The following is a 19,238-nucleotide window of genomic DNA, read 5'->3' as shown; positions in this document are numbered from 1 at the left end:
AACACGATGGAACACAATGAACCTTGCAAAGAATGACCACCACTCCTGTTTAACTTTTTTTTTAATTGGGACGGAGAATGTTAAAGAAACCATATTGTCCTGAATGAAAATGATCCTATAACAGCAGTGTTTAAAAGAAGACAGCTGATTAGGAACAAATTCGCCAATGCCTCTTAAGAGAACGAGACTGCATCACTTGAGGCAGGAGGAGAGTGCATGCACCTTACCTTAATGTTTCAATTATGCATTGCACAATCACAAAATCAAACCGGCTATGAGATAGAAGTATAATGAGATTCGTCCAATTTCACACCAGAGGAAAGCAGCGATTAACAAAGAAATGCAACATGATACAGTGATTGGTCTAAGCTTACACAAGCAAATAAAACAGTTGGCATCAGATTTTTGACTACACAGAGTCGTGTACATCTTCACAAACCAAGCAAAGTGGATGTAACACAAGAGATAGGCATAATAAGCTCAGAACAAACGGCAGTGAAGCAGAAACCCCTTACACATCGATTCCAGGAGTCCTCAGAGATCCACAGTGTGATATAAGGCATCATATCTCCCTGCCAGTGTCTTCCAACAACAAAGTGCTGACAGCTAAGAAATCATCACAGATGGCCGGACTGCCTCTTTTTCCGCTTTCTTTCAACAATGAAAAATTATGTATAAGCATGCATTTACACCAGGTAGAATATCTCTATTGCTATTGTACACATACAATATACAAATGTACAGAACAAGTTGGAAAGATAGTTGATTAAAAAATGTGCATGATTTGAACATTTAAAAAAAGTTTCCCGTTAAAATAGAAATGTTACATACTAGATTTTTTTTTTTTTGGTTTCTGAAAACATTTGGAGAGAAAAAAAAGCTTTTTGTTGTGTATATTTACATTATGAGCAAGGATGAAGAAAGACAATGTGCAAATCTGATTCCATGCAAGCATTTGCATAATGTAGCTTAGGTGCTTAAGTGATGGGATCAAGGTGGGACCAGAAGGGGGGGGGGGGGGGGGGGGGGGGGAGACTCATGGCTTCAATGAATGACGGTTCATTCTCCACCGCAATAATAAATCATTGTACATGCACACAAACAAACTCACCAATCATGGAAACATCCACACTAGGAACATAACACAACAACCAAAGTTACAAGTAGCATCTTAAGATCTTAATTCTAATCTTAAGTAATGAATCACTGAGGTGATTGTAAGTTTAACACCCTCCCGAGATATCCAGACAATATACAGCCAAACATCCCGCTCCCATAATACACAGGACAAAAGGGAAATACTGTTAGTTAACGCTGGTAAACACCTCAGAGGAAGTCATGACAACCTGTGGAGGAACTCAGAACTCTTGGGATATGGTAAGCCAGCATTTCCCAAACTGGGGGCTTGGACCCTTACAGACAGTCTGAGGATAAATGTAAGGGGTCACAAGATGATGAACAATATAATTTATTTTTCAGTCCTTCTTCTTTGTTTTTTTTACTTGTGAAGTACTGGATGATTTCAAATAAGTAGAAGAAGTTACAATCAAAGAAAATTGTTCACAACTTGCAGCCCTTGTTTCGAGTTAAAGATTGAGAACCACTGCTGTAAGCTACAGTATGTCCTAAGTTAATGACGTACTTAAGACACTGGTCAATAAAATCAAGAGGTTTGCTCCTCTGCATCCCATTAATAGAATAAACTTATTATTGAGAATTAAAAATGGTGTAAAAAAACAATGACACAGTATCCATGGATAAAATAAACACTGGTGTGTGAGAAATGCAACACTGGGTCTGGAGAACAAAAACTTATCTGGAATCAAAAGCACGTCTCTCCTCCCACAAATGTCGAGTTGACATTTTCCTAAAAGCCAACCAACATGAACACGCGTGAAAAATGTAACAAGTGCAATGCAATGAGGTCCGTGTGCAAATTCACATCATTTGCTAAATTCACCATTTCATTGATTCAATGTGATGGATGGTGACGTCTTTGGGTGAGGGGGATTACAGATGAGTTGTGAGAGCACAAGCCAAGAAAAGACGAGACAAACTTAGGAAAGACTAGAAAAACAAATAAAGTAAATAGCATCTGCTTAGTCAGTCCTTACATTGACTGATTTAATTTGATCTTAATATGTTAAAAAGGCAACCTGAAAGCAATCAAATAAATAAGAGGACTTGGCATTTAAAATATGAGTGCAGTATTGTAAATACTACAGTTCAATGTATGTAACTACAGGTACATATAGGAGTTGAAGGTAGTGGGCTTTTTTTTCCTACAGCCTCTTTTCTTCAAACAGACAACACGCAAGGAGTTCAGATAAAAATGTTTCAAAAGGAAACCATCTCCTGTTACTGAAAGGTGGAATTCCACACTAAGGCGATGCTGTTTACAGATGGGTGAAAATGGGACAGAAAATAAATACACAAACATATTTTCTCCTTGATATAATAATTACAGGGTTCTCTTTTGGCTGGTGAGAACAAAAGGGGGGAGGTCTGAAAGAAACTGAAAGGCTAAAAAAAAAGTCCAGTGACCATCTCTCTTACACCTCACCCTCTATTGTCCTCTCCTTTTGCTGGCTGGGCAGTGTCTGTGCTCTGACCTTCTCAAAAACAAGACCAAAGACTTTTTATAGTGGAACCCGAGAGGCCAGAAGCGAGTCAGTGATGAACCTGTCCGTGTGGGCTTGAACAGTCTTGCAGGGATGAGCAGTTAGTGGTAATGTTTTACTGACCCTGTGACACCGGTACCACCACACCCCAAAGGCCCAGTTCAATCCTGACCTGTCTGCCTGGCTGAGGCAGATGGATGAATGGCAGGAAGATTACGGCGAGGACGAGGCAGCTGCATGGTATTTGACGAAGGCGATGGCTGCCAGCTCTTTGCAGAACTCCTCCAGCACGATCACCCCCTCCAGCAGTGTCATGTGGTCGATACTACAGGAAGAATAGACAGAAAGGTGAGGAGGGAATACCAAAAGTATACTCCGAAGACAAGAGCACAGACCTTTGTGGAAGTACGTACTTTATGCCCTCTGGCTCCAGACCTAATAATCTCTTCCTGACGAGCAGCAGCTTGGGTGTGAAGTCAGGGATGCGTTGAATCCTCAACATGAGATCTCCCACCACCTAACACACACATGAACGTAAAGCAATTAGCAAAACACTACAACACTGCTTCCATCTCTGGGTAAAGGTGCAGCACTAATAAACCACTACTACACTCATTAGAGACATTACTGTAATTATCATAAACAAACAAGATCATCAACGAGGAAATAAGCTGCTTCCACGCGCATCTACCCTGCCTTTTACACTGTCCTACTGGGATTGATTTCAAAGAAAATAGCTGGACTGATTCACAGAACAAAATGGGTACAGAGATGTTGTGCTTCCGGTAAGAAGAAGGGTAGGTAAGACACTTACTATGGATGAATACCTCATTCAACCTCACTTCAAAAAAAAAAGGAAGTGACATTCACAGAAGCAACTGCACTGTCAACACCACTGGCATGAGATGATGAGCGTTTCAAGACACTATACATAAATAAAATCAAATAAATAAATCAAAACAAGCAAGAACTCTTAAGGCACCCAAATAACAGTGACTGTAAGCTTTGGACACAACACTGTCTGCTATCAATGATGGAGAAGTCTTACCCTGACGATGACAGAAAACAGAGACCTGCAGCCAGGGGCCAGGTTGATATAAGGGTCCAGCAGGTACTCGTGCAAGTGGGGGTGTGGAAACATAGACAGCTTGGAAAGCACAGCGGTCACCTGCAGGTTCACATCGTAGGGCTGGAGGACAGAGAGGGCATCAGATATAAAACTACACAGGAAATCAACTGACTACTGAAGACTGACTAAGAAGAACTTCAATGAATGAATAAGTGTCACAATAGTCAGAAGCTTTTCGTGACAGACTCATGTCAGACTCAATTAATAAAGCACTCCCTTTAAGATTTGATTTCCTAAAGCCAAGCTATGAGCTGCCAAAGAGCATTTGGCTTCTGAATCCCTATTAGTCATCTTAATAATTCCCTTGTAACATCATTTGTCAAATGAGTTTAAGGCAAAAGCTCATTATTTTTGTTTATTTTATGTTTCAAAAAATAAAAGCATAATCAGCATCTCATTTGCATTGTATTCCCATTTTTCTGTGGGCCTCATTTATGCGAAATTGCAGAGAATGGTGTTTTCTTTCAGAGAGAAATAACTTTCTGGTGCGTGGGGACATTAGATGTGAGGCTGCCTGTTCCATTTGCTTCATGGATTTGATAATAACCTGCATTTTTACTGTGGGTGCCTTTGCCATTCAGACTTGTGGATCTTAAACATTGCAACACATATTCCAAACAGATATTTATAACACAAAAGCATGCTGCTGTTCTGAACGACGCCAGCATTACTATAGCTGGATGTTACGTGGTGGATCCAACTGACCTGATCTAGGATGCGACCCATCCTGTCGAAGAGAACCTTGAGGAAGTGGCCCTCGAAGAATGGGCTGTCCAAGTTACACTTCTCAAAAGGCTTCGGATTCCCCCTCCAGTCCCACCGCTGGCAGACCCCACAGTAGTCCCTGAACTGAGGAGAAAAATTCCCCTACACTTAGTATCGCTTTTACTCGGGGACACATAAAACTAATGGGTAAAATTATCCGTGGACTCGCCTCAGCAATTAGTTTATTGGTGAAAGACCTATGGAGAAACACTAAACAAGAATGTCCACCTTGCTGTTCTCTGTTCAGTGCATCTCAAGCCTTAAACATACTGTAGAATGAGGCTCACCTGTCTGTGTGCATCTCTGAGGTAGGTGTCATAGCCTGTGCCCTCAACATGATACGATGACTTCGCCTCATCGGGGACCAAACACAGGAAGCTGCAGACAACAGAACACAACAGTTAAACCTTTTGTTTCAAAAAACCCACATGCTGCAAGCTGTATCAGGAGCAGACTGTGTACCTGTTGACAATCTTGTGGACCTCCGTCTTCCCGTCACACTTTGAGTGGTCAGGGCTCTGTGGCGGAGAGGAGGTGAGCCAATCAGAACCAGACAGCCTGCTGTCTGGGGAGAGGTCATCACCAAAGAGTGGATCCTCCTCTAGGTCTCTGTTGAAAGAACACATACTGATATAACATAATCTGATTCTGATCAGTGCTACTAAAGTGGTAACAAAAGATGTTCACGTTTCATTTCATTTTATACATCTCTCGACACGATGCATAACTGAGGAAAGCGACTCACTGATCTCTCTTAGATTTCTACTCTTTGTGTTGTGAAAAAATTCAAGTCCACTGTCAGTATTCTGTTGTTGTTACACACAGCAATATGTGTTTCTTTATGGGATGCTAATATTTTAGGCCCCTTTGGGCTTGCATGGTACCAACGTTCTGTTGTGTAATAAGGAAAGTGAATGAATGTCTACAAAGAGATGAAGTATTTACTGTATGTGGAAGGAGGTTTACTGTATGTCTGTAGATACAGAAATATGACATTTTCCAGCTCTTCTGTAAACTCATCTGACCCTCTAAAACAATGTTCATGTCATGTAAACCCAGTATAATGTTGCATTTGGTGACTTTACAAGAAAACTAATATGCCACTTAAAGCAACATTCATATTAAAAAATAACTTCAATAAATCTCCCAGAAGTGACATACATTTCCCATTGACCATAGCTTTAAAAGATTGAAACCCAAAATAACCAAGAAGAACACCGTAGTTAAATGGATGGCACATTTGAAATACACAGCTTGTTAATGCATTCACTTTATTTCCAGTGGTGTGTGTCTGTGCTGAGGATTTGCTAGGGCACAATTTTAAGTCAGCCCAGGGAGGTCAAAGGTCAGCGGCGATTCCTTACACGGCATCATGGGGCTGCCCATTCTCCAAAGGCTCCTTCTCCTCCTGTGGTTTGTTCTCCAGGTAGTTCCTCTCTTCCAGGCTACGCAGCACCAAGCTGTTGAGGATGTGCTGGTTGGGCTTCTGGATCAGCTGCTCAAATAGCCGCAGTGTCATGATGCTGATCTGAGGAAAAAGAAGGGGGGATGAGGCTTAGCTCCCACTGAAAAACACAGAGCGACATGCCAAATATATGCTCAATGACATAAAAGACAGTGGATTTTTCAAACATCAAAGGGATGATTAATCTCTCTTTTGTGTGATAACAATGTGTTCATGGGCTCTGTTAGATACTAATTAAAATACATGTGCTCTTGGTTAATTATATGATTCACTGGAACTCAGAATCTTTAAAGGGCAGATGGCCAGTTTTGAATATCAAACGAGTAAAGGAAGAAATTATAAATACATTAATGTGATCACAAAAGGGTCTCATTTCATCTTCTCATGGCCGCAGCTCTAGCAGGGGACCCCAGACTTCCCTTTCCCGGGCCACATTAACCAGCTCTAACTGGGGGATCCCAAGGTGTTCCCAGGCCAGCGTGGAGATATAATCTTTCCACCTAGACCTTGGTCTTCCCTGAGGCCTCCTCCCAGCTGGACGAGCCTGGAACACCTCCCTATGGAGGTACCCAGGGTTCATCCTTACCAGATGCCTGAACCACCTCAACTGGCTCCTTTCAACGCTAAGGAGCAGCGGCTCTACTCCAAGTTCCTCACGGATGGCTGAACTTCTCACCCTATCTCTAAGGGAGACTCCAGCAACCCTCCTGAGAAAACCCATTTCGACCGCTTGTACCTGCGACCTCGTTCTTTCGGTCATGACCCAGCTTTCATGACCATAGGTGAGGGTAGGAACGAAGATTGACCGGTAGATCGAGAGCTTTGCCTTCCGGCTCAGCTCTTTTTTGTCACAACGGTGATCACAAAAGGGTGCAATAAAGAAATGCCTTCTTGAGTATGATCAGCCAGACAAACGATGTTAAAATGTACATCCTGATTAATTACGCGAGTACCTCGTCTGATAAGTGGTCGCAGTGCTCGATGAGCCTGTGTCTGAGTGGATTCTGAGCCACAGTAGCTGGACTCTCCGGCTCTCTCTCCTCTCCCAGCAGGACGTAAATCATCTCCTGAAGCAGAGCATCTGATGTCACCTGCCTGATTATCCTGTTCAGCAGGGCTGTGGAGGTCAGGATGCCCACCTCGGACCTATGTGCACCCACAAATGCACCATGTTACTAAGCAGTCACACTGACAGGACTAAGAATTTCAACAAAAGGATGATTGATTGATGATTCATAGCTACACTCACGTCTGCATAAGCTGTGGTTCCATAACAGAGACAAAGAATCTTTCTCTCACAGCTTTTGCCATCACCACAGCTGCTGACTGAAAGACAGTAAAGAAAAACAAAAATGCACTTCAGCTTTCTGTGGCTTTCAGATACAAAAACAACTTCCAAGTTATTTTATTCTGACTACAATATGACACATCAAAACAGTGAGTCAGCATTGGTTAAGGACCTTCTGAGCCTCCTTGATGAGCTGGTCACAGTAATCTAGCCAAGACAGGAAGGAGATTAGAGCCCTTTTCCCTGTGAAGACAGCAGCATCCTCCTTCAGGTTATACACATCCAGACTGAAAGAGAGAGGAGGAGGAGAAAGGTACAAATATTAAAGTTGAATGCAACTCTACCAATGTATCTCATGAAAATAGCCTTTCACAGAGAATGCTATTTAAGGTCAACTTGCAAAGTCAACTTAAATCAAAACTTCAGATAATGGCACAACTGAAATGTATGCAAATGCTGTTTAAAAGTCAATAAATATGTGGTTCTAGAAAATAAACACTCGAAAGTAATGTACCCCCAGTTGACCGACTCCACTGTCTCAATGTCCAAGGGGTCCATGGACTGTGGCAGGGCTTTGTAGAAGGAGACCAGCCTGTCAGTCAGGAGCTCACAGAGCTCAGTGTTTTCAGTTAAACACTTGGCAGCTGCAGGCTCTGGTAAACTGACCAGCAGCATCAGACCCTCACACGCCTTCACTACTATCCTGCCATCCTGCGAAGGGAAGAAATGGATACCACTCATGATTACAAACTCAAATGCAGAAAAAGATAAGTAACTCAACATTCCTTGCATATTGATTACTTACAGGGCTTTTTGTGAGGTTAAGCAGCGAGGTGACAAGATTGTAATTATTGCTGTTATTGTTGTTACTGGCTGGGCTAGAGGTAGAGGCAGCAGCTGCAGCCTGAGGCTCCTCTGTGCGACCAGCCTGTTCCTCTGCCAGAGACTGACCAGTGTCTGGAGCCAACACATTCTCCTTGACCACCTCCGTCCCTCCACGACGCTTTGTCTCAGGCCTCTTTGACTTGTTCTGCAAATAACATCACAAACAAAATATTTTCTCTGAACTTTGTACTACTTCTGCTAGCAATACAGCTTAATACTTATGAATGTGCTGCTCAACAGTTATTTTTCTCTTTGGTGTCATAGCAACTCACCTCAAGGAAGAAGTCGACAAGGTATGGGTCCTGCTTCAGTTTGGCACAGACTATACAAAGGAACTGAATCTCTTCATTTTCTGTAGGAGCTGCCAGCACCTCCCCACACAGACGGATCAGTTTCTGACAGAGGAATGTCACAGCCACAGGGGGGAAAAGGTTAAGAATATGTTACATAACCTGTCAGACCATTTTGAGGAGGGATATGAAAGACTGAAATCCAGACTACATCACTTCTCACCTGTACAGGTCTGTGGACATTGATGTGTGGCAGGAGAGGTTGACGGATGTGTGCTAGCAGCTTTGTGTAGAAGGTGAGCACCTGCTGCTTCATCCCTGGTGGACACTGATGGGAAATCATACAAGCAGAATATGTTAGAATTATTTTTTTTTACCAACATACAGTAGATCACAGTTCAGATTCATTTAAGAGTCAACTAAATTGTGCATTCATGTGAGCGGATTGCACACTCAGTGTTGTGTCAAGCCACCCAGAACCTCTATAGGCTCATTCCCTACACTTAATTCTCAACCTTGAGTTCTGCTAATATCACATATACTCATATAGGTGCCATATCCTGATATGTATGATTTCCTGGAGGTACAGTTCATGTAGTTACCAAAGCATGACTGCCTTACATCTGCCTTGCCCAGAGTGTAGAGCGTCTCCAGGATCTTATGATGTAGGAGATACTCCATACATGGTCCCGTCTCTCCGGACTCCCTCTCCGCTTCCTCCTGGGTCAGGATGTCCAGCATCTGTTCCAGGTGTGATGGGATGTTGGTGTCTGTGACTGGAGCTTTGTCATCTAAAAGGGGACAACACAGAAACATGTCAGAAAGACTGTGTGTCCATAACATACGAACAAAAGGGAACAGGCCATGCTCATCTTTACTGCATGTTGGACAATTTTGTAAAAAGCTTCTGAATCCTTCTCCTAACTAACCACTTAAGAACTGTTAAAACTACATAGCATAGATTAAACATATCTAGTGTATCGCAGCCCATGTTATTTTCTGATCTACTAACCTTTTGGTGCATAGGAGGTGATATAATAAATGTCCTCATTGCTAAATTGTGGTAGTTAGTCACGCTGGCATTGTTAATACTTTCCTAGGTGGGTTCACAATTAAATCCCACCACTGGTTTTATAAATGCATGTATTGTGAAACACATGCAGAACGTGGTGAGTTACCGACAACTGTGTGTTAAGCCTAACCCAGTAAATGATGGGAGCATGACAGAAAATAATAGGACTATCCCACAACCCTGCGTATGATAGAACAACTGCTGAAGCCCAGGACATCTATGAGAGTTAAATAATAATACTAGAGTGTTATAAGAGTCACCACACCAATAATGCAGCAATAACAGGAGTGGGTCAATTAATTCAATAAGAAGGTAGGATACATGCATGTAACAAAGCATACAACGTGAAAAAATGTTGAGACGGAAAGAAATCTGAACAGCTTTTATCTAAATGATCAAATAATTTATTCAATTGGTATCATGTGGATTGTGAAGGTCAAGCTGGTTAACCGTGACCTCAACATAATAGATTGAGTTCATTTAAGTCACACGTCTGCAAAATTAATGAATAAATGTCCATGAAAACAAGCTCAGCTGCATAATACTCAAAGTACAGATAATCTCTCATCAGCTGTGCAGAGGGAATTTATGATCAACTGGTCTACCCAGGAGAACCGCTGCAAAGAAGCGGTCGTTTGGAGTGAAGAATAAGAGAAGGAGACTTTCCTTGCCCAAAATATCCACAGTGACTAGACAGCAGTAGTTCACATGGAAGTTGTCTTTACATATCTGGGTTTAACCACCATCTAGATGCAATCTGACAGACGCACAGCATACGAGTTCTATAAACCCAGTTCTAACAGGCAAACACGAAGAACGCACTTGTAATCTGAAGCTGACAGAGTTGCTGAGGAAACTCAAACAGCATGGCATTCCCAGCATACTTAACACTTATGCAGTTTCATTCGGATTCCTGCATAACCATTCCCTTTGCATTACCTGTGTTCATTTTAGTATACACTTTTGTACAAACTTTGTAGTCTGGTGTGTTGTAATTTGACTAATATACTGTATGAACAAGACAAACATCCTGCCATTGTATTCAGATTTTACACTGAAGTACCAAATACATCAATAACTTTCAAGGACCCTGCTTGACAATCATCCTCTGGGGACATCATGACCATAACAGATGTTAACTTATTAATTTTCTTCGTTTTTCTTACCAGAAGTCTCAATGTAATAATGTGTAATGGCCTTCCAGTGATAGACAAAGTCCTCCTGCAAGGGCAACGATGGGGCAAGCTGAAATAGAAAAATTGCAAACATAAGTATATAGTATGTTTACACAGCTGGCGAGGAGAGACACTGCTATTCGCAATATACTGTACTTCCATCACTTTCAAACAAAACCTGAGAAGCCTTGTTTGTTCTGGGAAAACGTAACCGTTACCCTATGTTATGTCTTCTGGCTTTCAATACTACTGGATCCTCTCGGTGCTTAATGGTTCTAATGTGCCACCACAAGATGACTTTGTGTGTGTGTGATGTTTTATGATCAAAGACACAGCCCATGAGTTTTTAAAATGCCACATAGTTGGCTTAAACGTTCACTTTTAAGTGACATCTAACGGACCTTATCCTCATACACGTCAATAAATATGGCAGAATAATGAGTTCACAAGATAATATTACGCCAGAAGTCAAAAGTGTTCACTTTGGGCCACCTGCCAAGTGTCCATTGGGTGCCGCATATTGATTTGAGCATGTTTAACGCTCTTAATGATTGTCTTCTCACGTTTTATTATTTTAATGTAAAGCAATTTGAGCAGCATCTTTTTGTATGAACGGTGCTCTATAAATAAACTTGTTATTGTTGTTGTTGTTTGAAACCCTTGACACTCAGGCAGGTTATTAACGTTGTTTCCAGGTAACGTTAATAGCTACATCGCTAGCTGGATGGGCTAACTACTAATTACGCCTTCAAAAAAACTGTTCGAAATAATCAACTGATTATCATTAACGGTTAAATGTTTGCGCAACACCAACCAAGGCTGCCCAGTCGTTTCGACATCGTTCCTCTTGATAAGACTGTTTGAAACGAGATCTAGGTTAGGCTACGGCGTCACTGTAGCGTCTTGGGTAAGCAGCGGCTAACATTAGCGGCTATCCCAGCTTGCCAAGCTAAAGCATTAAACACCGATGACTTGTTGTACTATAGAAAATGACATTAGGGAAATCTGTTAGTTAGTATTATAAACGAGTAGACAAAGGGGCGCATTCATATATAGTCCACATATGTGTTATCGATAACAAGAGCAGACAAACGGACAGGACAAACACAAAACGCTAACATTAGCTTAGGCTAACAAGTTAGCTTGCTAGTTAGCAACGTACCCCCAGTGCTGACGTTACGGTATGTGTTGTCTGGGCGACCAAAGGCCCGTTTCAGCCAAAATAAACGATACACAAAAGCAAGCCGACGGATAAAAATGTGTTGGTAAAAAGAACTCACCGCTTCCACAGCGTGCTGAAGAATGGACGTGAATTTGGAGAACATTTTGTTCTTCGATTGGACTAGTTTCTCCCGAGAAGACCTAGAGAATTCCTCTATCTTCTTCTTCCTGTTGTTGCCGCCTCGATCCAGATTGGAGGTTTCATACAATGACCCTTGTTACGAAAGAATAAAGGTAAAGCAATAAAACAGTAACACGTTGCGGGCCACGAGTCTTCAGAGGCCAGGCAGCTACCACTGTAAACAAGACCGTCTACAGACACAGGTAACGTGTGCTGCTCACTTCTTTGGACACGGTGGCACTTCCTCCGCCAAACGCTACTGTTTTCATCCACCAGGGGGCGCATGCGCACAAGGCACCGGTGTATAATTACTCACAACGATCAATGCATACAAATGAAGACAGCACAACCTTCAATCGGGGACAATGGTCTATATGTTCATATCGGAAACAACAATCAATAAGCGCACTTAGAATATAAAAGCCAGTATGAGTGAATTGCATTCCGATAACCAAGCATTAGCTACGGTTTATATGGGAAATAATCGGCGAGCTGTAGAATCAATCGATTGCTGCCACATAATGCACAGTTGTGAGCTATTTCTCTGATATCGCAGTGTTTACATCACACACAGCTGAGGTTATGGGCTGCTTTTAGGATAAAGTTGGGGAGTCCATGTGATGAACAGATCGCCAAACATTTTCCTTAAAGTAGCCGTATTACTGGATAGAGAGTAAAAAATGTAAAAACAACATTCATTGCTCCAGAATGCCTGTCAACTTTGTGATTTAGCCCAACTACCACGTCCAGAACAGCACAGTCATCCCAGACAAAAAAAAAAGTAGGCTAGCCGGTTTAACGTCAAGGAGCTGCAGGCGAGGCATTTCAAGAATGAATTCATTTATAACTCCTTAAATATGTGATATTAGCCTAGCTACGTTCAAACATGGACATAAACTTGTTGGAAAATAAGAAGGATGCTGTCTGTTCCAGGACACGCCCTGTCGCTGGAAAGTGCTCTCTCCATCGCGCAGTCTAGTCTAGTCTACCAAATCGCAGGCTGTGTGCTTCCCTGCGTTTAATCCCATTAAATGACAGCCAAAACTTAAAGTACAGATTATATCAGACTGTCAACCGGCCTTTTTCCCCCTCCTTCAAAACTGCAGCGGGGCATCTCCTCCTGGTAATCTCAGCAAAGAAAGAGAGGCTCTACCTACCGGGCATGTCTGCTAGAGGTGAGTATCTTTTGCCGCAGAAGCCGTCATAACAGTACATGTACAGGGGGGGAAAAGTCTCTAAATTTTGTTGGGAGGAGGGGGTGGGGGGTCTTGGTTCAAGGATGGATGCAATGGCGAAGAGAGCCCATTTGCGTCGTCTTTCGGGGGGATCAGGCTGTGATAATGACACTGTTGTTGTAAGTAGGTTACATAGCTGAAACTACAGCGTCCACTGCTGCAGCCCCTTCTAGACAGTCTACAACTTATTCTGTTGATATGAACACTCTGTTGCATCTATAAATAGATCATAGTTTTTTGTCTTTTTCTCTCTTTTTTTTATCCCAGGTGTGATAATGAACCTGGTAGCTCTTTATTTTAACATGTGATATTATCCTTAATTAAGGGCAATGTATATCATTAAAGGGTGCACACACCCTAATTGTTGCCCAAATGAAAGCTGTTGATGGAGGACTTGGACTTTATTAAGGTTATCCTTAATTGGTCGGTTGTGAAACAATGAAGAAGTGAAACACGAGGGTCATTGTGCTCATATTATAGGCTTATAAGATAAGATAAGATAAGATAAGATAAGCCGTAATTGTCTCCCTTAGGTGTAATTGGGCTTTTGAGAGAACACGGGTGACATAGCAGCACACATACACGCCACATATCCATATCCATATACAAAAAACTACAGTTACCATTCAGTAACACACACAGATCAATATACTCAGGAGATACACACAAAGAATATTCCATGATACCCTACAGTACCATGCAATATTCTTGGTGTGTATGTTCAGAGTATATGGATCTGTGTTTTTAGCTCGTGAGGTGACGGAAAAAAAAAATTGGAAACTGATTCAAAAATATGAGCTATGATTTGGTGCAACAATCCCAACCTGTCTGAGAGGAGGAGATGCTTTCAGGTACAATATGTTCAGTCCATTAGGTGGGTCTTTGCAGATTTTTGTCAGTATAAAGAGATAAAGAACCTCCAGCATGGTTCTGCTGGTTGTGATCGCTGACCGATTGACAGCTGGATAGCAGCACAGTTGTTGCAATATTAACTTGACCTCAACATGACATCAACCTTCTATAAAGAAGCTCAAGCTGTACTGTACGTCACTCCCCTTCAGACTGTAGCCTGTGTCGGCTTTGAAGTCCCCCCATCACTGTCCTCCATGGCTGCTGGTGGAGATTGATGGAGTTCAGAGCCCACAGCTTGACGGCCCCCCTGTGGTACATATATCTGATTAGTAGGCTTAGGCCCCTGTATCAGCCAATCATTATTCATGAGAAGTAACTAACCTACAGTTGTGCCAATTGCATCTGTGCTGGTTACACATATGTGAGGTTATTATTTTATTATCACACGTCGCGGATTGATGCAAATAACATAGCTGTTTGTCCTGAGCCATGGCTGAATCGATGCCTTTTCAGTTGCACTGGCTGTCCTACTCCCGTCTCATATACTGGAGAACTTGACTAACACCATGTTTCACAATATTTTACCAGAGGACATAAAGTGTTTTTGTGTAGATAATAACTCAGACATTTTTTTGTGGATTGTGGAAATATCTTTTCTTTCTATATTTGTCTGTACTTCGCAGAGAATCTCAATGCATGTCTCAACAGAACATTTTGACAATCAATTAATCGTTTTACTCATTATTCAAGCAAAAATACCAAACATTTTCCATTTCCAGTCTCTCAACTGTGAGGATTTGCTGCTTTACTTTGTCATATATATCATAGTAAGGCATTTTATAGAGGAAAACAATACTGAAAACAAAAAAAATCACCTTATTTATAAAATAATAAAAAAAAACTGTTAGTTGTAGCCCTACTTCAATTCAATTCAATTTTATTTATAGTGCCAAATCATAACAAAAGTTATCTCAGGACACTTTACAGAGTAGGTAAAGAGCACACTCTATGACTTATTTATGATTTACATAGACCCAACAATTCCCCTGTAGAGTACGGTGGCAACGAAAACCTTCCCTATAACAGGCAGGAACATCAGACAGACCCAGCTCTGAGGAGGACGGCCATCTGTCTTGACTGGTTAGGGAGGAAGAAAAGGAGAGAGAAAGAGAGAAAAGACGGACAGATGGACAGAGAGAGACAAAGACAGACACAAAGACAAGAGACAGACACACTTCCAGTAACTATAATAATATCTATAGTAATGGGAATATGACTTTTATGTTATGGCAGTTAATACAGCAGAATAGTAGAAACAAGCACAGCTGAGGTGATAGATTATAATAGCAGCAGGAAGCGTCATGCAGGACCACGGCAGCAGGCACCACCACGATCAGCAGAGACTTGCGAGACGACAAAGCACAAACAACTCCAGGGAAGAAGTTGAATTAGTAACATGCATTGATGAGACATGAATGATAAAGACGGAGAAGAGAGAAGCTCAGAGTATCTGGAAAAGTATTATCCCCGGCAGACTAGGCCTATAGCAGCATAATTAAGCAGAACAAAATCAGTTTAAAAATAACAACATTGCTAAGGGCTCGTAAGCCCTAGCTGTAAGCTTTATCAAAAAGGAAAGTTTTAAGTTTACTCTTAAATATGGGGACGGTGTCTGCCTCCCGAATAACACTTGGGAGTTGGTTTCACAGGAGAGGAGCTTGGTAGCTGAAGGCTCTGCCTCCCATTCAACTTTTGGAGACTCTAGGAACGACAACTAGCCCTGCATTATCAGAGTGCAGCGATCTAGTCGGGTGATACGGTACTATGAGCTCTTTAAGATACGACGACCTGACCAATAATGGATTACTGTAAAATGGGCATTATCCCTGATGTCCAAGGTATATAACTGCAGACTCAGCCTACATGTGACTCTCTTGGATCTTTCATTTCATTTCATTTTTAGATACTGTAGCATCCAGAAATCTATAGGCAAGATCTAAAACATGTTAGCTGATTGAAACGTTTTCCTTTCAAAAGAAACAGGCAGTTCCAAAATGTCTCAAATGACTCCATTTTCCCTCCCAGTATACATTTGCGATTATAAGCCTCTCCTTCAGTTGTCCAGCAAACATCCGCCATTACTGTGCTCTCAGTCTTGCAGTCGCCAGCCCCCCCACCCCAGCCCTCTTATCAGCACAGGGCCATCAGCTTTTACCTTGATGCCCTTCCATTAGTCACCCCATCTTATAATACACCCTTGCGGCCATACTGCTCCATACTGCGGCCATACTGCTCTATGCTACATTTCACTGTGGTTTACTGTAACTGACTGAAGTACGAAATGCTGCTACACTCCACTGTGCCATACTGTCACTTAGTTCTGTAGGACATGCTGCTACATTTTTAACATTTTTAACACTTATAACTTATCGCTCCTTCTCACTTATTTAGTTTGTACTTATTTTATTTCAATCTGCTGCTAAACTGCACGCTGCGTATTGTTGTATATTGTATATACCTACGCTTAACCACGACATCTGTTGCACTCTGTCACACTTGGTTCATTGCTTGATTTATCTGATTTATCTGACGTTAGCTTTATTTTGATTTGATTTATGTTTATGCTTATTGTTACTCTGATCCTTTTCCGCCTTTGTATGAAACTGTTGCACAATAATTTCCCTCGGGATAAATAAAGCTTCTTGAATCTTGAATTGAATCTTGAATCTTGAATCTGGGCTTCCCAGTGTCATCATATTTCCTGTGCTGTTTTCTTTTGTCTAGAATCTCTTAACAAGGTTTATTTTATAAATAAAACCTTGAATTATTTTTTTATAAAACCACTATCATTGGTATGTTTACAGAGCACATAGGCTACAGTATATTATTTCAACTTTTGCTTTCTTTCGCATTAATTCCTACGTGTGAGCTGCTGTCGCAAGTCTGCTATGGCCATTGAGCAGTCCGACCAGAGCATTGTTCAAGGTCACCTACAGTAGGTAGTGGCATTTGAGAGATGGCAGGGCATTTCTTATTAGATTCCTCCATCTGTTTTTTGGTCTGGGAAACCACCTTAAAACCTACCACAGTTACGTCATTTAGCATAATCTCTGAGTGTATTGTTATAGTTTGCTGATTCTGCTACCATTGGTTCTCTACTGTTTAGGTTGGCCATTCATATGTGAGTGAATTTATTGTTCATCTTGGTCCATTTAAGCCATTTATCTCTGCTCCACCGCAGGATCTTAAAACTACATGTTTTGGCAGCATAGTTCTCACATATGTGGGCCAGTGTTCATTCAGTTTTATGCTACTCCAAAGCTGTTTCTATAAGTTGGCATGTCACATTTTCTGTCTGATTTTATGGACCTTTTTGAAGGCATTGTAATGCAGTGGAGTTGATGTATTTGAGATTTTTCCTCTCTTCCTAATAAAACTGTCAGCTGATTTCCAGCAAAATACTTCAGAGTTTACCACAAGGTTTCAATATGGGACATTTTGATATTTAGGCCTGTGATCACAATCAGTATTCGGTATAAACGGCTTTATTTTATAAAACAAAAAAGCATTATTATATTAAATTGTACTTATTTTCATTTAACTTTGCAAATCAGCACTTTATGCAAGGCATTTAGAGTCGGCCTGAATACACTTCGGCTTTCTTTGCAGCGTCACTTTTTCTATCCTCATCTTCAATAGAAGATTTTCCGTTTTTTGCACTTTTTTCCAGTTGTCAGATCTGACAGTAATCATTGCATTTGGCTTTCTGGTTAGCTTTAAGTGACCATCAGCACACTTCCTGGTGCATCATCAGTTTTGCCCTGGTCTGACCTCCTTCTCCGCCCCGCCCTTTCCTTGAGCAGGGTTTGCACATCCTGCACACCGTACCTGTTACACTGCAGTGTTATCTGGATGATCAATGTTGGATGGTTAAAAGGAGGTATGGCTCCATTCTGCAGTAACTCAATCTGATGCCTCATCCTTATCCCACCACTGGAGAGGGCTGCTCATGCACCAACAGCACGACCCTCTGCATCAGCACTTTTCTGTGTGTGTGTGTGTGTGTGTGTGTGTGTGTGTGTGTGTGTGTGTGTGTGTGTGTGTGTGTGTGTGTGTGTGTGTGTGTGTGTGTGTGTGTGTGTGTGTGTGTGTGTGTGTGTGTGTGTGTGTGTGTGTGTGTGTGTGTGTATACTGTATATGCGAATATGAAGGTTGGTGTGCGCGCGCATGCATGTGTCCTGGCAGAAGCCTGAATAATTGATGAGCAGGGGAAGGAGTGAGAGAGCTGCCGGACCGGACGGTGTGTGTGGGAGTGTGTAGAGATGGGGGAAAGGGATACAGCGTGGCAGGAGCCTGGCTACGATGGGCTCTGCAACTACGCCCAAAAAATCACCTCCTGCTTCGGACTGGATGGTAAGATGGGGGAAAAATATGGAGAGGAGGAGGGGTGTGTTTATTGTAGTGTAGCAGCAACGCCAGGAAGCTATGATCTTGTTTGGGATGTTTTTTGTGTGTGACGCTGATTTTTCAGTGCATGTGGACAACAGACTTGTTTTCTGAGCATGTGTGTGTTGATCTGGGAGTGGGGTGGTTGTTGTGTCAAAGCTACCACAGAGTGGATGACAATTGGAGGGCAGTGCCTCAGCACTGCCGCAGAATAGCATGCCTTTAGCTACCCTGAGGTCCATGTGTCTGCATTAGTGTACGTCTTCTTGCTTTTACTTCACTGTCACGCTGTATCTTTTGTCTGGAATGAAACTTTCTGAATGGGAGTCCTATTAGTTAAATACTGTTTAGATGCAAATTGTGGTTAACTTTGTCAGACAAGCTCCAGCCATCCCGTTTCTGTGCACGCTCTCAGACAAAGAGCAAAATCATTAAATTTGAAGTGCAGGCCCAGCCCGATATTGCCAGACTAAAATTATATTTTTGTGCTTTGTCATTGTTATCAGCCTGCGTGCCTACATACCTAGCTGTGATTAGCTTTATCTGTTTGATGAAAATTGTATGTCATGTTTTGTTTTCATGCTTTTCTTCAGTAATCTATGTGCAGCACTGTTTTTACGGTTTCAAAAACATGCTGTTTTCAGTTTGTGTAAAACATATCAGAGCACTGGTG

General features: G+C 41.8%; 1 protein-coding gene across 2 annotated transcripts; it reads right to left on the bottom strand.

Annotated features, from left to right (window-relative positions):
* Window positions 1-43: 43 nt before the first annotated feature.
* Window positions 44-12,246, bottom strand: fhip2a (FHF complex subunit HOOK interacting protein 2). 2 transcript variants are annotated; one of them, XM_083922904.1, is made up of 17 exons: window positions 11,971-12,246; window positions 10,682-10,760; window positions 9,065-9,234; window positions 8,667-8,771; window positions 8,426-8,548; window positions 8,074-8,298; window positions 7,783-7,979; window positions 7,441-7,555; window positions 7,230-7,306; window positions 6,934-7,126; window positions 5,880-6,043; window positions 4,978-5,124; window positions 4,803-4,893; window positions 4,456-4,599; window positions 3,670-3,810; window positions 3,035-3,138; window positions 44-2,946 (listed from the first exon to the last, which is right to left on the bottom strand). In XM_083922904.1, the coding sequence occupies exons 1-17, from the start codon at window positions 12,013-12,015 to the stop codon at window positions 2,835-2,837; spliced, it is 2,232 nt and encodes a 743-aa protein (XP_083779030.1). In that variant the 5' UTR covers window positions 12,016-12,246; the 3' UTR covers window positions 44-2,834. The 2 variants fall into 2 exon arrangements, with proteins under 2 accessions (XP_083779030.1, XP_083779031.1); XM_083922905.1 differs by lacking the exons at window positions 10,682-10,760; window positions 11,971-12,246 and having other exon boundaries at window positions 9,046-9,163.
* Between the last annotated feature and the right edge of the window lie 6,992 nt (window positions 12,247-19,238).

The sequence above is a fragment of the Echiichthys vipera genome, assembly GCF_963691815.1.
Source record: "Echiichthys vipera genome assembly, chromosome: 11".
Taxonomy (NCBI): Eukaryota; Metazoa; Chordata; class Actinopteri; order Perciformes; family Trachinidae; genus Echiichthys; species Echiichthys vipera.
Note: the sequence above shows the minus strand (reverse complement) of the source record. Positions and strands in the feature narration are given on the sequence as shown.